Source organism: Erigeron canadensis, chromosome 6, assembly GCF_010389155.1.
Source record: "Erigeron canadensis isolate Cc75 chromosome 6, C_canadensis_v1, whole genome shotgun sequence".
NCBI classification, from domain to species: Eukaryota; Viridiplantae; Streptophyta; class Magnoliopsida; order Asterales; family Asteraceae; genus Erigeron; species Erigeron canadensis.
In genome coordinates, this window is record NC_057766.1 from 28,419,236 (window position 1) to 28,441,248 (window position 22,013).

Here is a 22,013-nt window from a genome sequence, read left to right on the forward strand (position 1 = left end):
GGATGTGTTTGAGTGAGCGAGAGATATGTATATATAAAAGTGTGACCAATTTTCGGATTTGGGTTTGGGTTTTGCCCGTTTGGGTTGCGGTCAAAGTCATGGACCCCATATTTAAGTTTTAAATATTGCATTACCTTTATTTTTTTCTAATTTTTATTTCAGAAATTTATTTTTCTCTATAACGACTGCCTGTGTCACCAAAATAACTTAAGGGAAAGAGGTGTAGTCGGCTAGTTTTATCGGCAAGTATCGGCATTTCGGCTACACTATAGCACGTCAATCGGCTTGTATCGGCAAGTTTAATCGGCAAGCATTGGCAAGAAGCATCGGCTAGTTTTGGCCGATCAAAGTGAAGGTTGGGAAATGCCACGTGGCCATTTTTGGCATGTGGGAAAGTGTACTTTTTGTTTTTGTTTTTTTTAAATCTCCCCCTCAACTTCTACATATATACAATTTTTTCAAAACACATAACTAAAACACATTTTATTCATATTAAAAAAACACATTTTACACTAAAAAACAACATATAATTAAAAAAGACAATACATGATAAAAACATGAAATACACTGGGTACGATTATTCATCGTCATCATTTTTGCTTGACATACTTCCCAAGCCACGGTAAGCGTAATCGTCTAGCCACCACTTGTCATGTTGTGGGCATTTAACTTCCCACGTGCTTTTGCTTTCCCCGCAATTATCATGGTACGATTCGGCCCAAGTGCTATGGTCATCCAACGTGTGACCGGCCTTAAAAACATCGTCGACCACACTCTTGAAGTTGTTGATCTCCCCTTGTAGAAATGAAGAATAGTGCTCTTCGTGCTTCTAAACATTGCGGCCTGACGCTTGTATTGCCTCTACCTTTTGCTCGCATCGTCGTCTTTTCTCCCTCAAGTATCCCATGATCCCAGAGAGTTCAGTTTGAAGAAGAGTGTCCTCTTTGATATCAGCCATGATTCGTGCCTTTATTTCATCTTCGGTCAGACGAGGTCGGTGGACATTCTTTTTTGATGAGGATGAGGATGCCATTTGGTTAGAAAGAATGCGTTTTATAGAATGATGAAAATATATGATGAAAATGCAACTGAATTGAGGTCTGTGTCTGTCTTTGTATTTATAGAGTCACAATACAACTAGCCGTTCAGGGACTGGAAGTGTAAATGTAAATATTTTGAATTTTGAACGTTGGAAGAGCGTCTTGTAGTTCTCTTTAAATAGTGGGTCCTTCATTTGGAACATTATCTCAAACACAAACTTTTAACCATCTGACAATGTCTTCTTCATCAAATAAAATGACGGTTGATCAAGTGCCTGAGGGTATCATGGCTGATATCCTCGACCACCAAAGCGTTAAAGAGGAACTTCTTGTTGTTATGCGAAAACTTAACGAGAAGAAACAATGGTGTTGAGAAGAAATCGATTACATACAAACCGGGTATTGTACTGATCTTGAGGGCCAATACTTTACTTATTTGCAGGGGAAGATCGATAAGATTACAATTGCCGTTGAAGAAATTGCTTCTGTAGTCATGACTTTGGACCATCTGATCATATGGGCAAAAGCAATGAATAATTTCCGTTCTTGAATTGTTCCGAAATTGTTTCTGTTGTATGTTTCCCTTTATGAATAATAAGTTTGCAATGTTTTTAACTTTTGAATAAATTTCTGTTGTTAATAAATAGCCAAGTAGACATCATTTATTAAAATACTTAAAAGACATTACATACTAAAACACACTTAATTAAAATACTAAAACACACTTGCTAATTCAACACAATTAAAAACCAACCACGATAAGCTCCCTCAAGCAGTGCTCGTAGCTGAAACGCTTCCCAAACTCCTCACAGTACTTCTGATGCGCCGTTTCATTCAACAACTCATCAGAGACATTCCCCTCTACATTCAATCTTATACATATTGCCTCAAAGTGCTTACAGGTGTGAATAATTTTCGAAAAATGACATTGTAGTTGATGTTTGCGCCGTGGAACTCCAGTCGTGTCCCTGTTGAACATTTCATTGATGTCGTGCCACACGGTTGAATTTGGAGTTGGGTTAGCCATTTCACGTCTGGCAATCCAACACCTCGTCAACAAAACATCCTCTTCTTCAGTCCACCGATGATGCGCCATTTGAATGAAATGATTTGATAAAGAGATAAAGGATTTGAGATAATATTGTTAGAAAGTATTTGTATGTATATATAGAGGTTGGGAAAGTATATATAGAGGTTGGGAAAGGATTTGAAAAAAACGGTCACTTGATGAGCTCTCAACGTTCGGATTTCATAAGAAACAAAAAAAGAACGGTCACTTGATACGCTCCCAACGGTCAATAGCCAAAAAAAGAAAGTATGTGTTTGTAGTGTGTTTTTAAATTTAATGAAAGTTAAAGGTTTATTTGATAAATATTTTGTAGTCACAAAATTGGCAAGTTTTACACTACACCACTATAATTGGCAAGGATTTGGCTTGTTTCTGGCTTGTCCAAGTGTCACCTTATTATTAGCTAGTTTCTTGCCAATTTGCCAATTTTACCAACTTAGTGGCACTACACCTCTCCCCCTAATGTTAACATCGCCTAATTAGCTTAATGTTAACATTAAAGTTATAACAGCGATATCATGTATTCTTTTAATGATGCGATATAATTATTATTTTTCAAACACATAATGACATTAGGTCATGTTTTATACAGTAATATTTTTCTCTATTCTTCTTTAATATGTCTAAATTATACTCTCTCATTCTAAAAATAAGGGTCAACTCTTCATTTTAAATATTTATTCGGTGGATTATTATTTTCAGATTAAATCACATTTTTTTTTTAGTTTTTTAATCTTACTATTTTATACAACTAGTTGATTATACTCTGCATTTTAAATATTTATTATGTTTTTTTTTTTTTCATTTTACACAATTCTGTTGAAACACCATGTCAAATATATCAACGGCTACATATAATCCTTACAATTAACCACTCTGACCCCTATTCTAATAAATAGTTGATGGGACAAAAGTGACTGTCATGTCGCGGTTCTCCCGCCCATTCATCGTCATCATCTCACAATTTCAAACGTTAGATTTGGGGATTTTTCCTATTGCTTGATTTTGTTGATCACTTCTCCCACCCTTTAGCATTCATCGTCATCATCGATTTCACTCCTACAACTCCCTTCATTATTTTGGGGATTTTTCCTACTGACTTGATTTTATTAATCACTTTAAGGCTTGCACTGCTCCGATTGAAACAAGGTTTGTTCTTTCCCTGCTTTCATATTTGTCTATGTAATATAAACATAGACTAATACCAATATTTGTAGTAGTGACTATTTGTTACTCAATTTTTCAAAAAAGTAGTTAAGTTATATATTAGCTATATGTCTTATGTATTTGTTCCAATGTAAGTGATGAACTCCAAAAGTAACAATATAAATCATAGTTCTATTTATCGATCGTGTCCATTTATATAAATTTAAAATACGGTACTTTTTTACAAAACAAAAATATTTTATAGTGACATGTCGTAATAAGATTAGTCCCCATAATCATTTATTTGTTGATAATAATAGAAGAAAATTTGAAAGCTCGTTGTATATCTTTTGGGCCACATTAATATGTCTCTGTTTAGTTTGAATAATATGTGTTGAAAAGTTGGTCAAAATGATTAAATACCACAGTTATCATTTATCAAAACAAGAAACCAAAACAGTCTTGAGTTCGATCCTTAGGGATGATAAGTCTTAGGATTTTTTCTTCCGAATACTTGTAACGGTCCATGGTCAACATCTCGTTGTCTAGGATACGTGCAAGGTTTCACCATTATACGGTGAGGTTTTCCTGATGTTCATACCGACTAAATGTTCTAAAAAAAACAGACTTACAAAATAAAGTATTTAACTAAAGTATGACGGTGTATAAGAAATGTGAATATAAGAGTTTGCATATAATGTACTTTCCGTTGATAAGAAGTACAAATACACTGATATATTTCAATCCTACGACATGGTGACATACATGGATGCAAAAAGTCACAGGAAATATGCTATAATTCAAAAATAGACAATCATATATCATTTGTACACGTTAAAGCTTTTAATATAAATCCGAATCATGTGACACATGTATTATAAAAAATTTTTAACTATACATGAATATACATGTAACGTAATGAATTATCTAGGTGTCTGGTTAAATGGGTTGACGTGTCAACCTGACAACTTAAAGCCTCAACCTATATTCGATTTAATTAAAAGTCAGGTTGGTGGCTTAACGATTTTAAACCAAACTAAATTTTTATCAGGTCGGTTTCAAATCAAGTTTGAGATTGAGTCGAGGGACAGTCTTAAATGACTAAATACATTATACATATAAAAAATTATGTTAAAACATTGACACCTAACATTGACACCTAAAATTTCATCCTATGTGTCATTTTCATGTTTTTTTTACAATATATTAAATTAAATAAACACTTTATATACACAAATTTATATAAAAAAAAATATCAGACACCTAAGATTTCATCCTATGTGTCATTTTCATATTTTTTTTTACAATATATTAAATTAAATAAACACTTTATATACACAAAATTATATTAAAAAAAATAACAAAAATACATCCCATATCAAAATTAAATCCCGTACAAACTTAACATATATTTTTAAATTATTTATTTATCAAATATCTATACATTTTATATCATATATACATCTCATTAATAATTTGGTATATTAACTAGTGATTTACTTAAATATATTTATTTTATAAAACATAAAATCTGTTTTTACTATATTTTTTTGTGAACTCGACTACACCCTATAGGCCTATACAACCTCAAATTCCAATCCAAAACAAAGCAATGTAAAACTTTGATCTTTCATTCAACTAATTCTAAGTATTTTTCTTATTCGGTGTAAATTTTGATCTTTCATCCAACTAATTTTTGGTCCTAAGTATTTTTTTTAATTCCGTGAGTGAGCTAAAAACAGTTTTTTTTTTTTGGTTTTATCGGGGTTTTCTATTTTAAAAATATTTACATTTTTTTTTAAAAAACTTTCTAAACAAGCACACATCGTGCGGGTAAAAAACCTATATATATATATATAAAAGAGTAGTTTATAACATAATTTAACGAATATACGTATACTAATACTAATTAGATCAGTTTTATTTATTAAATGGCGTGATCAAGGATATCGATAATTTATGAGTTTATTTTACCACACACACATAAAAGGTCAAAGATTTATTGAACACTCATAACCACCAAATAATTAAAGTACTTTTTTTAAATGAGAATTAGACCTACAATCTTTAAGTTACCATAATGTCGCTTATGCTTTTTAGTATTTATTTTCGAAAAAACACAGTTCATATCAAAATTTTGAAACAATTATACGTTATTCAACTTGCACTACCCATATATATTTAAAAATAACATTACTGAAAGTAACTTTAAATTTTCTATCAGTGTTCTAATAAAAAATATTATTCGATGAAAAATCATTTAATTCAAAATGGAAAATGATAAATCAACTTAATAAATCAACCTAATAATCACCTAACACATGATTATGCAAAGCGTTATCATCAAAGGAAAAGATTGAGAGAGAATGAGTGAAATACACTTATCATGTGATGAAGACCGTAGGTTAACTATTAGGTTGATTTATTAGGTTCATTTACCATTTTCCACTTAATACATAATATTATTATCTATTAAAAATAGTGTTAAAAAAAAACCTTTAACTGTTACTATATATAATTATATAAAGATTTTATACATATAGTCATTAATTAGTATTTAAGTTTAAAAATTGGTGGTAAGTGAAATAAATTAAATATTAAATTAAAAAAAAGTAAGTAACTGCTCAGTGCCGCTTTCTGCGGGTTTTGAGCCCCAATACCTCGACGGTGTATGGGGGAGGTTAAGATGTAGGCAGACCTTACCGCTACCTAAGTAGAGAGGTTGCTTCCAGTTTCTACCTAAATGGTTTTAAAGGCCCTCCAACCTTTGCATGGGATGAGGATCGAACCCATGACCTCTGTCTTCAGAGACAAAAGTGTTTACCACTTATCCAACCATATTGCTTTTTTAGATATAAATATATAGATACACAGTAATAAATTTATATTCAAACACACAAACATTGAAACAGCAGGCAGTGAGTGTGAGAAAGTGTGAAACCCACTTTTTATTTTTTATTTTTCTCTTTTCTTTCTTGTTTGTCTTGGAAGTGACACAAAACTGACCTCCTCCCTCATGCAGCTTCACCATTACCAAAACCAAAACCCCTCTCCCTATTAAACCCACTTCTCTATATTTTATATCTATATATATATATTATGCATTCTGCTCCTGTCTTCCTCTCAAATGGCCTCCACCTCACAACCACATTTTCTTAAAGCTCTTGTTGCTTTTCGCAACCTCCTCTGTCCAGGTATTTATATATCTATATCTACATCTATGTATATTAGTATATATATATATATATATATATATATATATATATATTGCAAAATGCAGTTTCAAATTTCAAATCCTTAAAGGGTCTAGTGTTATTAATGAAATGCTAATCTGGGTATTAATTAAATTTTCGATTAGATGTTTATTTTTGACAAATTTTCTTGATTTTTGCAGAGCTAATTAGGACAGTGCATTTGTATCGATCCGAATCAAATTCGAAAGAAGAAGAAGAAGTGGAAAGAGAGTATGTTTTTCACAAAGAGAGTGGTTATGAGGAAGTTAATTATTGTAAACAAGTGTTTACTTTGAAGAAATTCGATATTCATTCGCAATTCGAAGGACTTGTGAATGGTGTTTGGCTTTGCATTTTTGTATTTCAAGCTCATGCTTGGTGTCCAGCTGATATTAATAGGCTTCCTACTGTTCTAACTATTTCTAGGTAATAAATTTTTACCATCTATCAAGTTATTGTTAATTTATTGCTTATTCATAGCTTATCATACTTAAAGTTTACATCTTTAATTTTAAATGAAGGTGGATTTGCTAATGCTGTAATAAGGAAAGTAGTAATTTTGAATCAAGTTACCCAAAATATTGATTGAAAGTTTTTAAGTTTTGAGAAAAACATCAAGGTTGTACAGGGTATTTTGGAATTATTGGACACTTTATAGGTCAAGGTCTTTCTGGAATTAGTCTCTAGTCTCTTTATCCTGGGTAAAGTTTTTACATTTTTAATTTTAAATGAAGGTGGATATGCTGATGATGTAGTTAGGAAAGTAGTATTTTTGAGTCAAGTTACCCAAAATAGTTTTAGTTTACATCTTTAATTTTAAATGAAGGTGGATTTGCTGATGCTGTAATAAAGGAAAGTAGTAATTATGAGTCAAGTTACCCAAAATATTGATTGGAAGTTTTTAAGTTTTTAAGTTTTGAGAAAAACATCAAGGTTGTAGACTTGTAGAGGGTATTTGGGAATTATTGGACCCTTTATAGGTCAAGGTCAATCTGTATTTTGTCTCTAGTCTCTTTATCTTGGGTATAGTTTTTACATTTTTATTTTTAAATGAAGGTGGATATGCTGATGATGTAATAAGGAAAGTAGTATTCTTGAGTCAAGTGATCCAAAATAGTTAAAGTTTACATCTTTAATTTTAAATGAAGGTGGATTTGCTAATGCTGTAATAAGGAAAGTAGTAATTTTTGAGTCAAGTTACCTAAAATATTGATTGGAAGTTTTTTAAGTTCTGTGAAAAACATCAAGGTTGTATAGGGTATTTTGGAATTATGAATCACTTTATAGGTCAAGGTCTTTTGGAATTAGTCTCTAGTCTCTTTATCCTGGGTAAAGTGTACATTTTAATTATAAATGAAGGTGGGTAAGCTGATGATGTAATGAGGAAAGTAGTATTTTTGAGTCAACTTACCCAAAATATTGATCGGAAGTTTTTAAATTTTGAGAAAAACATCAAGGTTGTATAGAGTATTTGGGAATCATTGGACACTATATAGGTCAAGGTCTTTTTGGAATTAGTCTCAAGTCTCTTTATTCCGGGTAAAAGTATGTTTGTCTACTTCATACCTCTGCCATACCCTGCAACACCTTTGTGTTTGGGATTATGGTCATGGTTGTCTGGAATTTTCTTATTCTCTTATTTAAGGTAAAATAAGAATATTAAGGTACTTAAAAGCTAGATAAGCACATAAGCAATCCTGTTTTTTTCTAACTGAAAGTCTTGGTTTTGGTTATGGAGCTGCATGGAGTGGGATTTTAAGTAGATTTACTGCTTATACATACATTTTATATACACGAACTACGGGAAATTTTTTTTTTTTGCCTGTATTTGTAGATCTTAGCATTATTTGATTTGACTATTTTCGTATTTTAGATATCATTATTGTGATAAGTGGTCTCAGTGAACATAGTTTGGGGGTTTAAGCATGTAAACAATGAAAAGTTCTTAGCTTCGAATATCGCTTGGTAACATTTGTGGTGGACATGGAAAGGGTTATAAAATAACCATGAAGATACTCCGGTTAGGCCGCATATATCCGAATACAAAGACTCGCCCTTTCTAGGGTAACCTGAATAAGGAAAACCTCATCCATTACCCGTTTCTGTCATTGATCAAGACAATAAGGCGACTTAACCCTCTTCATAGACGAATGATTCTCTCTGGAGGTGTGATTGTTGGAATTTAACAATTTGTGGTTTTTAGTGTCCAAGTACAAAGATGTTGATAATAAGTTTGATGTCAATTTCTTTTTGTGCATTACAACATTCTATTTCTACCTATGGCTTCTATAGAGGTGGATAAATGGGTGGGTCACATGGAATAGGTAACATGTCAAAATGAATATGGGCCAAAACATGTTGATATTACTGTGAAAATGAGGTCAATTTGGGCTGAGATTCTGAGAAGCAGTTACTATTATCTGCTTTTTTGAAAATTTGCTATTAGTTATTGTCTTTACTATGTTTGTGAAACTATATTACTGATTAAGCAATCTAAGCTCTTTCAAAACTAAAATGAAATACAACATTTTAAACATCTGAAAACACATTGGGAGTCTTTTGTTTTATTTTAGCCATTATAATAGAAATCTTAATAGAAAAACAACTAATGGTACAAACACCCTGCAAAGCACATAGGCCCACTATATGGAATTTTTGGAGATAAGTAGGTCTTGGGTTCTACTTTTGCCTTCAGCGTGCCCCACTGTCCAGGGGGAGTTGCTTCGAGCTATTCCTTAGGGGTGGACAAAGACCGGTGCCGAAAAGGCATCCGGGGTCCTCAACAATCTACACCTTTTGGAGACAACTAGCGTTGACTAGGTTCTATTTAATGGGCTAAAATTCTCAACATATGGCTCCTTTCAAAATTTGTGTTTTTAACTTAAATGTTTGGATTATTCCTGTGGGTGGACAATGGCGGGTGCCAAAACGATACCCAGGGTTAAGGGTGTTCTCACCAATCTACACCTTTTGAAGACAACTAGCATTGACTAGGGTCTATTTAACGGGCTGAAATTTCTAACTGTTGGCTTCTTTCATTTTATGTTTTTAACTTAGAACTTAGAAGTTTGGATTATTTTTTAACTTAAACCAAAAATGATTTGTATATAGCTTCTTGAAGGTGTTATCATATGTGCTAACCCACCCAACGACAAAAATGTAAGAAGTTAATGTCTAATGCAACTCGAGCTCCATATCCTCTACGATTTCAACATGTTGAGATCATTGATGGGTCAAAAGTCAAAACGATAATTAACATTTGTCATTATCTACCCTTTCGTATTTAGTGTTTATCGTTTATAATTAGTTTTTCTTAAGGAGATGCCTTGTGGAAACAATCTATCTTCTCCATTAAGTTATTCCTCCCATAGGTAGTTGTTTTGTTTGATGTTTTTGTTATCCTATGATGAATATATGAGAAAGAGATTAAGTCTTTCTACAAGCCCTGTTATCGAGTTTTCCCATTGTTTTCTGTCTGTGCTGTCTCTGTTAACAACTCTCCTTTCATCCCTTCTATAAAAAAATGGTGTTAGAATAGACCCTTATGTGGACTTCTATGTTGGAAGTTGTGCTAAGTACTCCTCAAGCAGGTGGCATCAGAGCTATAGCGATAGGCCAAGATGGCCATGTGGGCATGATGGCACAAGAGTCCTTACTCACGGTTTGACCTCAACGAACTATTAGTCAGCTTAGCTAACCCATATTGTTTTAACTAATTAGAGCATGTAGCCCAGTGGCTAGCATGTGAGTAGTACAAGTAGATTGGCTATTGTTGGATCTGAGACCTATTGTCTTAGGTTGAGTAGAGGAATGTTGGCTGCAAACTCAATCCCACATTTGAAGATGCTATAAAACTAATAACAGTATATAAGCTTACCTTCTACTCTTTTTATCATCCATTGGTTTTTGGGTGGAATCTCATGCTAGCTTATGTGTTGTCATGGTGGCAGGCTAACTATCAGAAGGTCATTTTAACATTTACAGATTTACTTTTGTAAGATTGTATTCAGAAGCTGCTGTTTGTATTTCAATTGCAAAAATAAGAAATAGAAAAATAAAACCCCTGGAGCGCTCATTCCTTGTAAGGCCAGGCCAGTTTCTTCTATGTAGAGAGCTTGTCCTGTTATGAGTTTGTATGGTGGTTCTATGGTATTACTGAGACTCAATTCCATGGTTAATGTGATACTTGTGTGTTTACAACAATGTATGAGAAAAACCATACCTTTTTGAACCTTGTCGTTACACCAGTAAGTGCATATATGGGCTTACTAAAGTTTGCATATTAGCTAGATGAAATTTTATGCACGAAAGGTTATATGCTTTTTTATGTTATACTAGTAAGTGTATACTTATATACAAAAGTTAAGTGTGTAAACTGGGATTTAAGTAGACATATTATCTGAGTTATCTATGTTTGCTAGATTTGATATAGGCATAACAGGTTACTTGCTTTTTTATGAGATGCTACTATTTTAACTTTCATGCATACTTGACTACTTGATTGATGTCATATGCTAATTTGTGATTTGCAGGAATCGAAAGTTGGAGGCAATCCCAACATTGGCTGATGATCTTCAAACAATTACTAAGTTGAGCTGTGAAGTTGGTAAGTTTGAACAATGTAGTAGTGAATCTGAGGAAGCAAGCAAAGGGAAAGAAAACAAAGACAACCGTTACATGAATCATCACATATGTGATGTGGATCTTAATGTTCTTCCTTATGGTTTATCAGAAAATGAAGAAAGTGATCATAGTGTCACAGGTGAGATTTAAACAGATGTTACCTTGTGATTTTTTTTTTTGAAGTTGTTGCGTTAACCTGGCGGATTAGGATCCTCTAAAGTTGTAAGTACTTAATAGGTGAAGTTGGAAGGATCTCAACCCTTCTATTAAAATCAATGGTCAAGATTTAAACTTGATATTTGAATCTTGACCATTCATTTCAATCCAATGGATGAAGATTGTCCAACTTCACCTATCCCCATCCTAACCTGGTAAGGTCTTCGCTCGTAGACCAAATTTCATATTTTCCGGCCGAAATTTGAGGAACATGCTTATTATGCTTTCCACTCCTGTTCTTTGTGTCTGCAAGTTCTGTCATTTCTCTGATCTCACTTTAATTGGATGAATTGTGTGTGTGTGCGCACACGCACACACACATTGCACTCCACGTTTTTAGTATACATTTGTCTCGACTCTCAAAGGAGGCTTGATTGGGTCAGGAACACATTGATTTATTGATAACTTGCAGAAAATATACCAAATATAAATATTTATAGAGATTAGTATGTTCATATTAATTATCCATTATTATGTCAGCGAAACTGTGACGACTTTCAGACTGACCTAAGTAAAAGGTTATGAACCCTTAATTATAGAAACTGTGTGCAAGCATGGCTTAAGTCATCGATTGCAATAAATGCAGATATTTCAGGGAAGAAGAGAAGAAGGGCGACCACTAAAAAAATAGCTAGTCTCGAATTAGAAGATTTAGCCAAGTACTTTGACCTTCCTATCATTGAAGCTTCAAAAAACTTAAAAGTTGGACTTACAGTTCTCAAGAAGAAGTGCCGTGAGTTCGGCATTCCTCGTTGGCCACATCGGAAGATCAAATCACTAGATGGTCTCATATCTGATCTCCAGGTTCGTGCCTCCTCCCATGTTCAAAATTACCATGCCCACCTTTAGAAATACATGCAATGACTGCATCTTATTGGTAATGTTTCTTTTCGGATGTCATGCCTTAAAATATTGAATCATATTAAGGCTGATTGGTTGAGTCCAAGTATATGCCATTCATATATTATGGTTTTACGATAACTATGTGATAAACTGGCTCAAGTGTCAATTTGGTTTCCCATTCTTACCAAGATGCCAAAAAGAGATTTTTACTTGGAAATGGAAATTTTGAGGTCATGTGAAAAATAAAATATAATGTAATGAAAAACCATCACAGTCTAGAGGTTTTATCCAAAAGGGCTCACTTTTGTAAGGCATGATTTTTTCTTGGCAATTTCATCTACACAATGGTTTCTTAGCGACACGGAACTATTGTTTGATAGAATCGAACTGCACAAAGTTGATGCTCGATTCCAGTAAGTATATGTACATCCAACATGAATAACTTCAGTCGATTCTTTATTGCCTTTCAATAGAAAAAAACTTCACTGACTTTTGACTAATTGGAGACCATGATGTTATGCCACTTCCCATGGAAAATTTGGCACTCTTTACTCAAGTAGCAAACAATTATGTGTATGTTCATATATTTCTATATTTAGTGCAAAAATTAATGCAACACTCATCATTATGCATATCTTAGAAATAGAAACATGTTAAGTAAGGACCGTTTGAATAAGGGGCAATATGCAAAATGGTAGTTGGCTAGAACTTATTTTCTATAGTTTCAATGCTTTACAAGCATATACTTTTTTTTTATGCCAACACGTAATGTTGGTATTGTTGCATGATAAATTATACATCATATAGGAAGAGGTAAAACGACAGCAAGAGGAGGATATGGATGCAGCTCTAGCAGTGGCGAAGAAGCAAAAAATGCTTGAAAGTGAAAGAGAAAGAATAGAGAAGAAGCCATTCATGGACATCCAAAGAGAGACCAAGAAGTTCCGTCAAGACATATTTAAGAAAAGGCATAGAGCTAGAGCTCTTGAAAACCAATGCCGAACCTTGCCATTGTTTTAGGGCATAATTAGTTTTCAAGTCCATATCATCATCCTCATGAATCTAATCTGAAACTAGGAAGAATCCAAATTTTGCATGCATATGTGATTCTAAACTTGCTCATCCTCCAATAAGACTCTTTAGAATTTAGAACTTATTGTCACTTTTTATTTGATTTTCTAAAGACTTGGTAGACCTCACCAAAGGGTGAGTAAACCGAAAGAGGGAATATATTGAGTCACTTGTCCGTTGGGTTGCATTGAATTTCATCCAGTTGAGGTGAAAAAAAAATGCGTTGGTTAACTAGTGAAGACGGTCTTGCCATAAAGTTGGTTTTCGAGTGTGGGTTGCAACATCATCCTTAAGATTGACCCTTCTGGTGAACCAGCCGGTTTGTAGTTTGACTAGTTGAACCAGCCGGTCCATTGCGGTTTGATTTATGTCCTATATCTGTTTGGCTGTGCACTATTTAATGTCTGTATGGATGTCAAGTTGGTAGCCTAGTGTCAGAGGCTCAAATGCCACTCTCGATAATCATATTGTTACCTTTCCTTAGGTTTGCCATGGGATCGGGGGACTTGATAATGTTTCTGTTATAAAAAAAATTAAAATATTATAGTTAGGCTTTATATGTTCCTAGTCCTATAATACCCTTATGATGTATGGTACTTATATATATTGTATCATAAAGAAATTCGAATATGTCTCATACATGATTCGTGAATATGAAATAAATTGTGTTTAAAGTAAATCGATGATCGAAGTTAAATTATAAGAAACAATAATGATAAATATAATTATATGTTTAGTTAAAATTTTGGATTTACCTTTAAATTTTTAGAACCACATTAAAATCGGAACTTGTAAGCATAGTGAATGATGACAAATAGCCTTGTAATTTCCGATCGTAAACTCAAATTTTAAAAATTTTATGTTAATAACTTATTATAATTAATATAAATAATAAGAGTTGAAGAATTGAGAAAGAAAAAGAGACAATTTAATAATGAGAAACGATCAAGCAAATAAGGTTATAATGTATTTGTATTAATAAGTCAAAAATTAGATTTTAATTATAAGTCTAATATGGAAATTGAATTTATATACAACAAAAAAAAGTTAATTTAATAAAATAAATTAATTAAAAGGACGTGTCGATCAACACCATGTGTCGTTTCAAAAATATGTCAATCATGTTTTAATTTATCGGTAAATTGGGCCTATATACGTCTGGTTTTGAACTTCCAAATGGACCTTATTATCAAATAGGCTTGATATATTATTGGGCCTATCGAACAGGCTTTAGGTATTTAGATCCGACAGGCGTCAAAGCACAATTTTTTTTTTTTGTGAACATTCATAAATATATTAATAAACAGGAAAACTAGCGAGAAGCTAGAGGTACAAGGAATAAGGATACAGGAACGGAAATTGGAAATAACAACAGGGAAATGAGGACCTAAAAATTAAAATACATCCATTTTGTCCAATCCATATGGTGTTTTGGGGATCTGTTAGAGAGTCATTGGTAGCTTATTCCTTTGAGGTCTTTTATAGCATAACGTAATGACAGGGCTTTGTTGGAGAAAACAACATCGTTCCTAATCTTTCAAATCGTCCAGCAAAAAGCAAGGATAACCAGGTTGATGAGGGGTCGTTTAGAGCAGCTAATGAGTGGATCTTTGTGGTAGTTGAACATATCTCTGATGGTTGAGGGTTGGAACAGGGGTAGCCGACACCAAGCAAGTAAGTGAGCCCAAAGGGAGGTTGCGAAGGGGCAATGCAGAAACAAGTGATCAGTAGTCTCGCTGCTGATGTTGCACATGAGACAGGTCGTTGATGACACCTGGACATGACGGAGTATAAGTTGGTCGACAAAGCACAATATTAGTTGAAACTTGAAAATGTAAACTGTAAAGTGTAAACCAAAAGAAATACTTTTTTTTTAAACATAAGAAAAAGAAAAAAAAGAAAAGAAAATTGGACACATTGTTGATCCAGATTTTTAGTTACATCTTTTGTAAGATTAGAGTCATTAGACATGACTCACGAGAACCGATTTTTGATACCAACACTGGTCTTGTATATACAAGAAAGTTAACACCAATTAAATTATTAAATAATCAAAAATAAGAAATATATTTGGAGATTCTTGATGTCGATCATCTAAGTTTACGACTTGTGAATGTGGCCATCTCCACCCCCGTTTTTCTAAACTTAAAAATATATTTGATATTTTGAAAGTCCAATTTAAACATACTAAATTACTAATATTAAAAACCATTTACAATACTTTTTGGATTCAAGATTGGTATTCGTTCGAATTTTCTATATGTGCATAAGGACCCATGTTTTACATATAAACGCAATAACAAGAACATAACCCAAATATTCAGTGTTTAAACTTCAAAGAAAATGAATTTTTAAATATGTTTAGACGTATAAATTTTAAGCATATGTATCGTTGCTCTTAAATATATTAAACAAGGCTGAAGGCAACTTAGTTTGTTACTTTGTGTTATCTCATTTTTTCTTTAAAAAAAACGTCAATTAGTGGTTGTTTTGCCACCACACATTTTCGTAAAAAAAAAAACGAAATGGTATTTATTAGGTTTTAGGTAAAATAAAACAAGTATTAAAGTAAAACACATAAAACAATAGGTTTCTCCTCACTGAAATTCACCGTGCATCAAAAAAATTGTCGTGCATTAATTGCTTCGTGAATCTTCGTGCATCAATTTAACCATGATCTAAGGGTCAAGATCTTGTCTTATTTGTTTTACTTAATTTAATACTTGTTTTACAATACCCAACCCCGTATTTATTATATTATATGTCATCATACATGTGTGTCATAACTCCATATATTAGTAACAACTTCTTATCAGTAATTAACCATAATCTAACGTTAAAAAAAATAAAAAATAAAATAATCTATATTATTTAACAACATAATCGCATATAATTATTGGTTTTGCAACATTAATCCTTGACATGAGGTAGTTTTAGTTTAGGAGTGAAATATATTTACCGTCCAATAATAAAATAATTTGTAGGAACAAAACACTCGACAAATTTTCATGTATTTGGTCTATTTAGAGTGGCGAAATTGGTGAGCAGGTTTGAGTCTATTGACTTCTACGACTAGTTAGTTTGCTTAACCAATTTTATTTTGTACTATTCACTCACAATTTCTTAATGACTTTTATTTAATAGTAGTTATATAACCTGTATTATATCGGCATAAAAAGATTTTTTTAATACAATTACATGCTGGCATATGAAAATGGGATTTAGATTCAACTACTTTAACCAATAGATTAAATTCAATTGTCAAGATCTAAGCATCAAATTTTAATCTTGATCATTGAATTTAATCTAATGGATAAAGTTGATCCAATTTTACCTTAATCAATATCAGAGGATTCTAATATGTGCATTATGAGGTAATTTAATTTTTAGTTTATATCGAACCATCTATCATTCTAACTAGTAGGCTGTTGTCTAGCTACTATCATCATAATAATAAAACTAAAGAATATAGAACACGTTTTAATTAACTATATATATAAATAAACATATATAATCTAGAATATAAACATAGAGAAATTATTAACATAGCCATGTATAATTTGTTAGGACATATATACAAGAGTATGTTGCATATTGAACATAATAATTTTCCAAGCATATATAAATGTCAGAGGTGTAGCAAATTTATGACCGTAGTCTCAAGAGAACTATATATTATTTGCCATGGATATCTTGTACTTTGCAAAAAATTATCGATCACAATTATTTTATTTTCTTAGCTTCTAGTAGTCTCCAATGCTACAAAGCACATTTTTGAACCACCCACTTATCTTTCCACACTCCCAAACTAATTAATCATCCCCACATATATTTCACTTCGCTAATATAGTTGCATTTTTTTGTAAGTGATCCAAAGATTTTTACTCTATTCAAGTATGTTGTTATTTATATTTCATGCATTTTAACTTTATTTGTTTCTTGTATATATACATGCTTGTATACATGTTGATAGATTTTAACTATTTTGACACTCATTAAACAGGATTATTGTTTTTTTTGTTGAATCAAGATGGAAGTGAATCCAATTGTTGCAGCAGACAACTCTTTTTTGTAAGTCTTTTGTATGATACTTATTTTCATTGGAAGAACAAATTATATATGTTTTTGTGATCATTGTACATATAAAAGACCTATCAACAAAAATGTTTTCAAATGCTAATAACTTTTTAAAACCTTTATCCTTTTCATTATTTTTTTAGTATTATTCTGCAAAAAAATTTTTTTCCTACTGTTCTACTTCTCTAGTTTAAAATCGGTATAACTATAGTCTTACTTTAAAACTGTAGCTTTAACGGCTTTATTGGTTCACTGTATAATGATAATTGATTTTGTTAGTCGTTAAAAAAAAACAGCTTTAGTATTGAGACATTTTAAAGAAAATTAGTTAAGAAACTTGTGATGTACACTCAAACCTATCAATATCATATCTTGTCTTGTCTAGTGAGTAATATTTAGCAATTGTCATGATATTTGTTTGTGAAAAACAGAGAAAATAAGACAGTCTTATGTTTATATCCATATTGACCCCTCTACATCACTAGAGAAAGTCAGAAAACTATGAGCAACAACCTAAATTTACTGCCAAAACAGTTAAAAATTGGTTGCTTTGTTGTAATTGTTGTTAGTAACCGTGTTTTAAACTGATATAAATGGCAGGAAAGAAATGGAAAAAGAAGAATCAGATGGTATAATGGCCAAGTTGTTAGGAGGCTTAAACTGCAGGATGAGAACGTTGTTGTTTCGTGTCATTGCAGCCCGTCCAATCCCACAACACATTGCCTTCATCTTAGATGGAAACCGAAGGTTTGCTAAGAAATGGCAGCTCACAGAAGGTGGAGGCCATAAAGCCGGTTTCTTATCACTCATGTCAGTACTAAAATACTGCTATGAAATAGGTGTCAAGTATGTAACCATCTATGCATTTAGTCTTGACAATTTCAATAGACGCCCGGATGAAGTTCAATACGTAATGGACTTGATGCAAGAAAAGATAGAAGGATTTTTAAATGAAATAAAAATTGTGAATAAATATGGTGTTAGAGTCATGTTTATTGGTGATTTGAAACGTTTATACGAGCCAGTAAGAGTTGCTGCAGAGAAGGCAATGGACGCAACTAAATATAACACAAATACATATCTTTTGGTATGTGTTGCATATACTTCATCCCATGAAATCCCACGAGCCATTTACGAATCTTGTCAAGAAAAGAGTAGCCCGATTAAAGTGATGAATGGAAACGGGCACATGAATGGAAACGGGCACATGAATGGTGGTTTTAGTAATGGAGATCATGAATTGGGGATCAAAAGGGTGGATCTTGAGAGACATATGTATATGGGAGTAGCTCCTGACCCTGATATTTTGGTCAGGAGCTCGGGCGAGACAAGGATAAGCAACTTCTTGTTGTGGCAAACAACCAACTGTTTGTTGTATTCGCCGAAAGCATTGTGGCCCGAGATGGGGTTATGGCAGGTGGTTTCAGCGATCTTGAAGTATCAGATGAATTATAAGTACTTAGAAAAGAAGAAGAAGCAGGCTTAAGTGATGTGTTACTTTTTACAGACAGTAATAAGGTAATTTGGCTTTGTATTCTTAACTAGAAGTAGTGAACACTTGTTTCTATAAGCCAATAATTTTTAACTTTAAAACAGTTGAAAATTGCTTTATAGTTAGTGTACTTTTTAAGTTTAAAACTTATATATATATATATATATATATATATATATATATATATATATATATATAAAATAAAACAAATGTAGTTTTGGGCCGGAAATGTGAATGTCTTGACCTATAAGTTTGTTAGCACATTTTATTTGAATCAAGGTATTAGGTATTGTATGGTATGGTTATGGTATGGTGAAAGTAGAAAGTAGAAAGTAGAGGTAGATAGTGACATTCACCCACCAATCAAGAAATATGAACATTGTGAAACTAATTATCTTTTTGTCAAAAAGTAAATCATTTTTAAGGTTTTCTTCTAAGGAAAAGGACAGAGTAATTATTTATTTTCTCATTTGGTAGTAGATTTCTTGGCTGCCATCGTTATTCGTTAGGACCAATGTTTAATATGGGAGGTAATTAGTATACAACTTTTTTACCTTATAAACAATAACACAACTGAGGACATTTTATAAACAGTAACACAGCTCAGGACATTTTTAGTCTTACAGTAACAGTGGCGGCCCTGAGAATTCAAGTGTCCAGTTTGAGCTGAAAAAATAATGCCCCCAACTTTTAGGAATCGAATTATATAAGCAAATTTTTTTCTTTATAATTTATACGTTATAACCATAACAAAATAATAGTATTAGAAATACATACAACCAATGATTCGAAAAGCTCGCCTAACATTTTTCATAGGGAATTGGTTGATTAGCTCTTCGCAGTCTACTCTCTGTGTGTTTGGTTCACAAAATGTTTTTGGAAGGAATGGAATCTTTCGAAGGAATTGGAATCTGAAGGAATGGAATTTGACGGAATGTTTTTGATTTTTTGAGAATTCAAGTGACTGAAGGAATCAAATTCCTTCCTCCATCCCCAAGGAATGGAGATTCCATCAAATGGTGGAATGTTTACAATCCTACGTAATGAGATTCCTCCTTCTTTGAACAACCAAACGCACTAAGGAATGTAATTCAATTCCAATTCCATCAGATTCCATCAAATTCTATGAAACAAACACGACCTTAAGATTTCAGTCTCAATAGCTATCTATATAATATAATATATTATACTTTTATATATATAATAATTATAACATTTTTGTGCCTCTCAAAATTGTGCCCCGGCCGGAGGTCTTGCTCTCCCCCCCTCTGGGCCTCCCATGCACAGTAGTCATTTGAATAACATTTGATGGGGTGATGACTTGTGAGTATATAAATTTCGAAACACTGTCATAATGTTACGAGCTGATAGAACGTGGTCAATGCGCTTCACTTATCGAACAACTTTCTACAGTTAGTCCATGACCCCTCGATTCCTAAGGCGTCCTTGGATAATCTCTTAGTTGTAAGAAAGTATGTTTTACGGTATTGATATAATACTTGGTGTACCATAATACCATATAGACAATATATAGTTCGTGTTTATATAAACAAGTGAGAAATGTCGAAAAGTCATTATATACGAGAATGACTCACCAACAGCTTAGTCTAATTTGTCATTGACTTGTAGTCCATTCACTACAAAGTCTTCTTTTTTTCTTCATATCGTGTCTGACCCTTTGTCTTCTAATAATCCCTTATATATGTTTGATCCCACAATGGCCATTACTATGCATTAGCAATGGCTTCATTGATGCATTTCAACTTAGTTGCTACTATTTTTCTCTTTTTCCTCATACCACTTGAGGCCACTACTCGCCACCAACACCAGCACCATCATCATGGACTCAAATCTCTCCATTTTTCACTTTACCAACATGAAACCATAAACAAGACCGGTTTCTTTATTGTAAACGGAGTAACAGGGCCTCCAGTTAGCCAGACCACGACTCCATTTGGGACCCTGTTTGTCTTTCAGGATCCCTTAACGCTCAAACCAAACTATACTTCCAAAGTTGTTGGAAGAGCCGAAGGAACCTCAATAACTTCTGGACTAGACGGTCTTCGAAGCATCTCTATTGCTAAAATCACTATGAATGTGAAAAAACACAAAGGGTCAATATCCATTGTTGGTGGTACTCATAACATCAAGCCTTCAAATCACCCTGTTGTTGGGGGCACTGGTGATTTTTTGTTTGTTCAAGGTTATGTGACGTCATCTCCAGTTGATCTGGTAGGAATAACCGTTACTTACAAGATTGAGTTTCATCTTTATTGGCCTCCTTATGCATCTTTGAAGGCATAAAGCTTTTACAATAGCAGATTCTTGAACGTCTGGCTTCGTATTTCTATTTCAGATAGAAGGATCATTACCTAGTGATGTGTTATCTTTGTTGTTTGATTATGTTTTACTACAGCGAGAAATAAGACAGGATGTCACGTCTAAATTACTATAAGCAAGAGTCCACAAGAATATCGTTGGTACTAAACAAACGATCATGGGTGGTAAAGAATTGTCACCGATTTCGTTCATCTGAGTGTCTATAATTTCTGTTTTCATAGTCAATTTTCTATATAATTGAGTAAATTAGGATTATGATTACGTTTTATTTAGTAAATGTGAACAGAATATATGGAACTATAAAAACACAAAGAGTCATATAGACTAAAAATGTCGTTCACAAGATCAACTACTATTGGAAAAACGATTGCAATTTGGACCAAGAAATCAAAGCTTTCATCATTAAAAATATAGAAGCTGTTTGACTTTTTTTAGTCAAACAAGTCACAAAAAGAATAAAATTCATTGCCAATACTTATCAAATTTTAAAAGGGATAAGTACCTAGGAATGTAATGAACTATGCACAAATATTTATGTTGTGTAATGAACTACATAGATGTTTATTGTATGTAATGAACTTTCAAATCTAGGTTATTGGATGTATTCGACCAATCAAAAGCGTACAAGTGACAGCTTAGATAGTTGCCACATATACCCGGGTACATTTAATAACCGAGATTTGAAAGTTCATTACATACAATAAACATCTAGGTAGTTCATTACATAACATAAACATTCGTGCATAGTTTATTACATTACCAGGTACTCATCCCATTTTAAAATCGAATTGAAATGCAATTGATCATGGTTTATATGCAAAGGGGATTGAAAAAGAATACATAAAATCATGTTATATATTTAT

The 22,013-nt window shown here is 32.7% G+C and overlaps 3 protein-coding genes across 4 annotated transcripts; all 3 read left to right on the forward strand.

Annotated features, from left to right (window-relative positions):
* Positions 1 to 6,178: 6,178 nt before the first annotated feature.
* On the forward strand, positions 6,179 to 13,319 carry LOC122605996 (protein RKD5-like). Its single transcript, XM_043778965.1, has 5 exons — positions 6,179 to 6,449; positions 6,650 to 6,914; positions 11,021 to 11,250; positions 11,914 to 12,131; positions 12,978 to 13,319. The coding sequence occupies exons 1-5, from the start codon at positions 6,383 to 6,385 to the stop codon at positions 13,188 to 13,190; spliced, it is 993 nt and encodes a 330-aa protein (XP_043634900.1). The 5' UTR covers positions 6,179 to 6,382; the 3' UTR covers positions 13,191 to 13,319.
* A 3,653-nt stretch (positions 13,320 to 16,972) lies between these two features.
* On the forward strand, positions 16,973 to 18,935 carry LOC122603881 (dehydrodolichyl diphosphate synthase 6-like). Of its 2 annotated transcripts, none has more exons than XM_043776722.1 (3): positions 16,973 to 17,135; positions 17,245 to 17,312; positions 17,919 to 18,935. In XM_043776722.1, the coding sequence occupies exons 2-3, from the start codon at positions 17,272 to 17,274 to the stop codon at positions 18,802 to 18,804; spliced, it is 927 nt and encodes a 308-aa protein (XP_043632657.1). In that variant the 5' UTR covers positions 16,973 to 17,135; positions 17,245 to 17,271; the 3' UTR covers positions 18,805 to 18,935. The 2 variants fall into 2 exon arrangements, with proteins under 2 accessions (XP_043632657.1, XP_043632658.1); XM_043776723.1 differs by having other exon boundaries at positions 16,973 to 17,103.
* Positions 18,936 to 20,550: 1,615 nt separating this feature from the next.
* LOC122606333 (dirigent protein 19-like) lies at positions 20,551 to 21,182 on the forward strand. The gene has a single exon (XM_043779284.1). The coding sequence runs from the start codon at positions 20,551 to 20,553 to the stop codon at positions 21,112 to 21,114; it is 564 nt and encodes a 187-aa protein (XP_043635219.1). The 3' UTR covers positions 21,115 to 21,182.
* Positions 21,183 to 22,013: the final 831 nt, after the last annotated feature.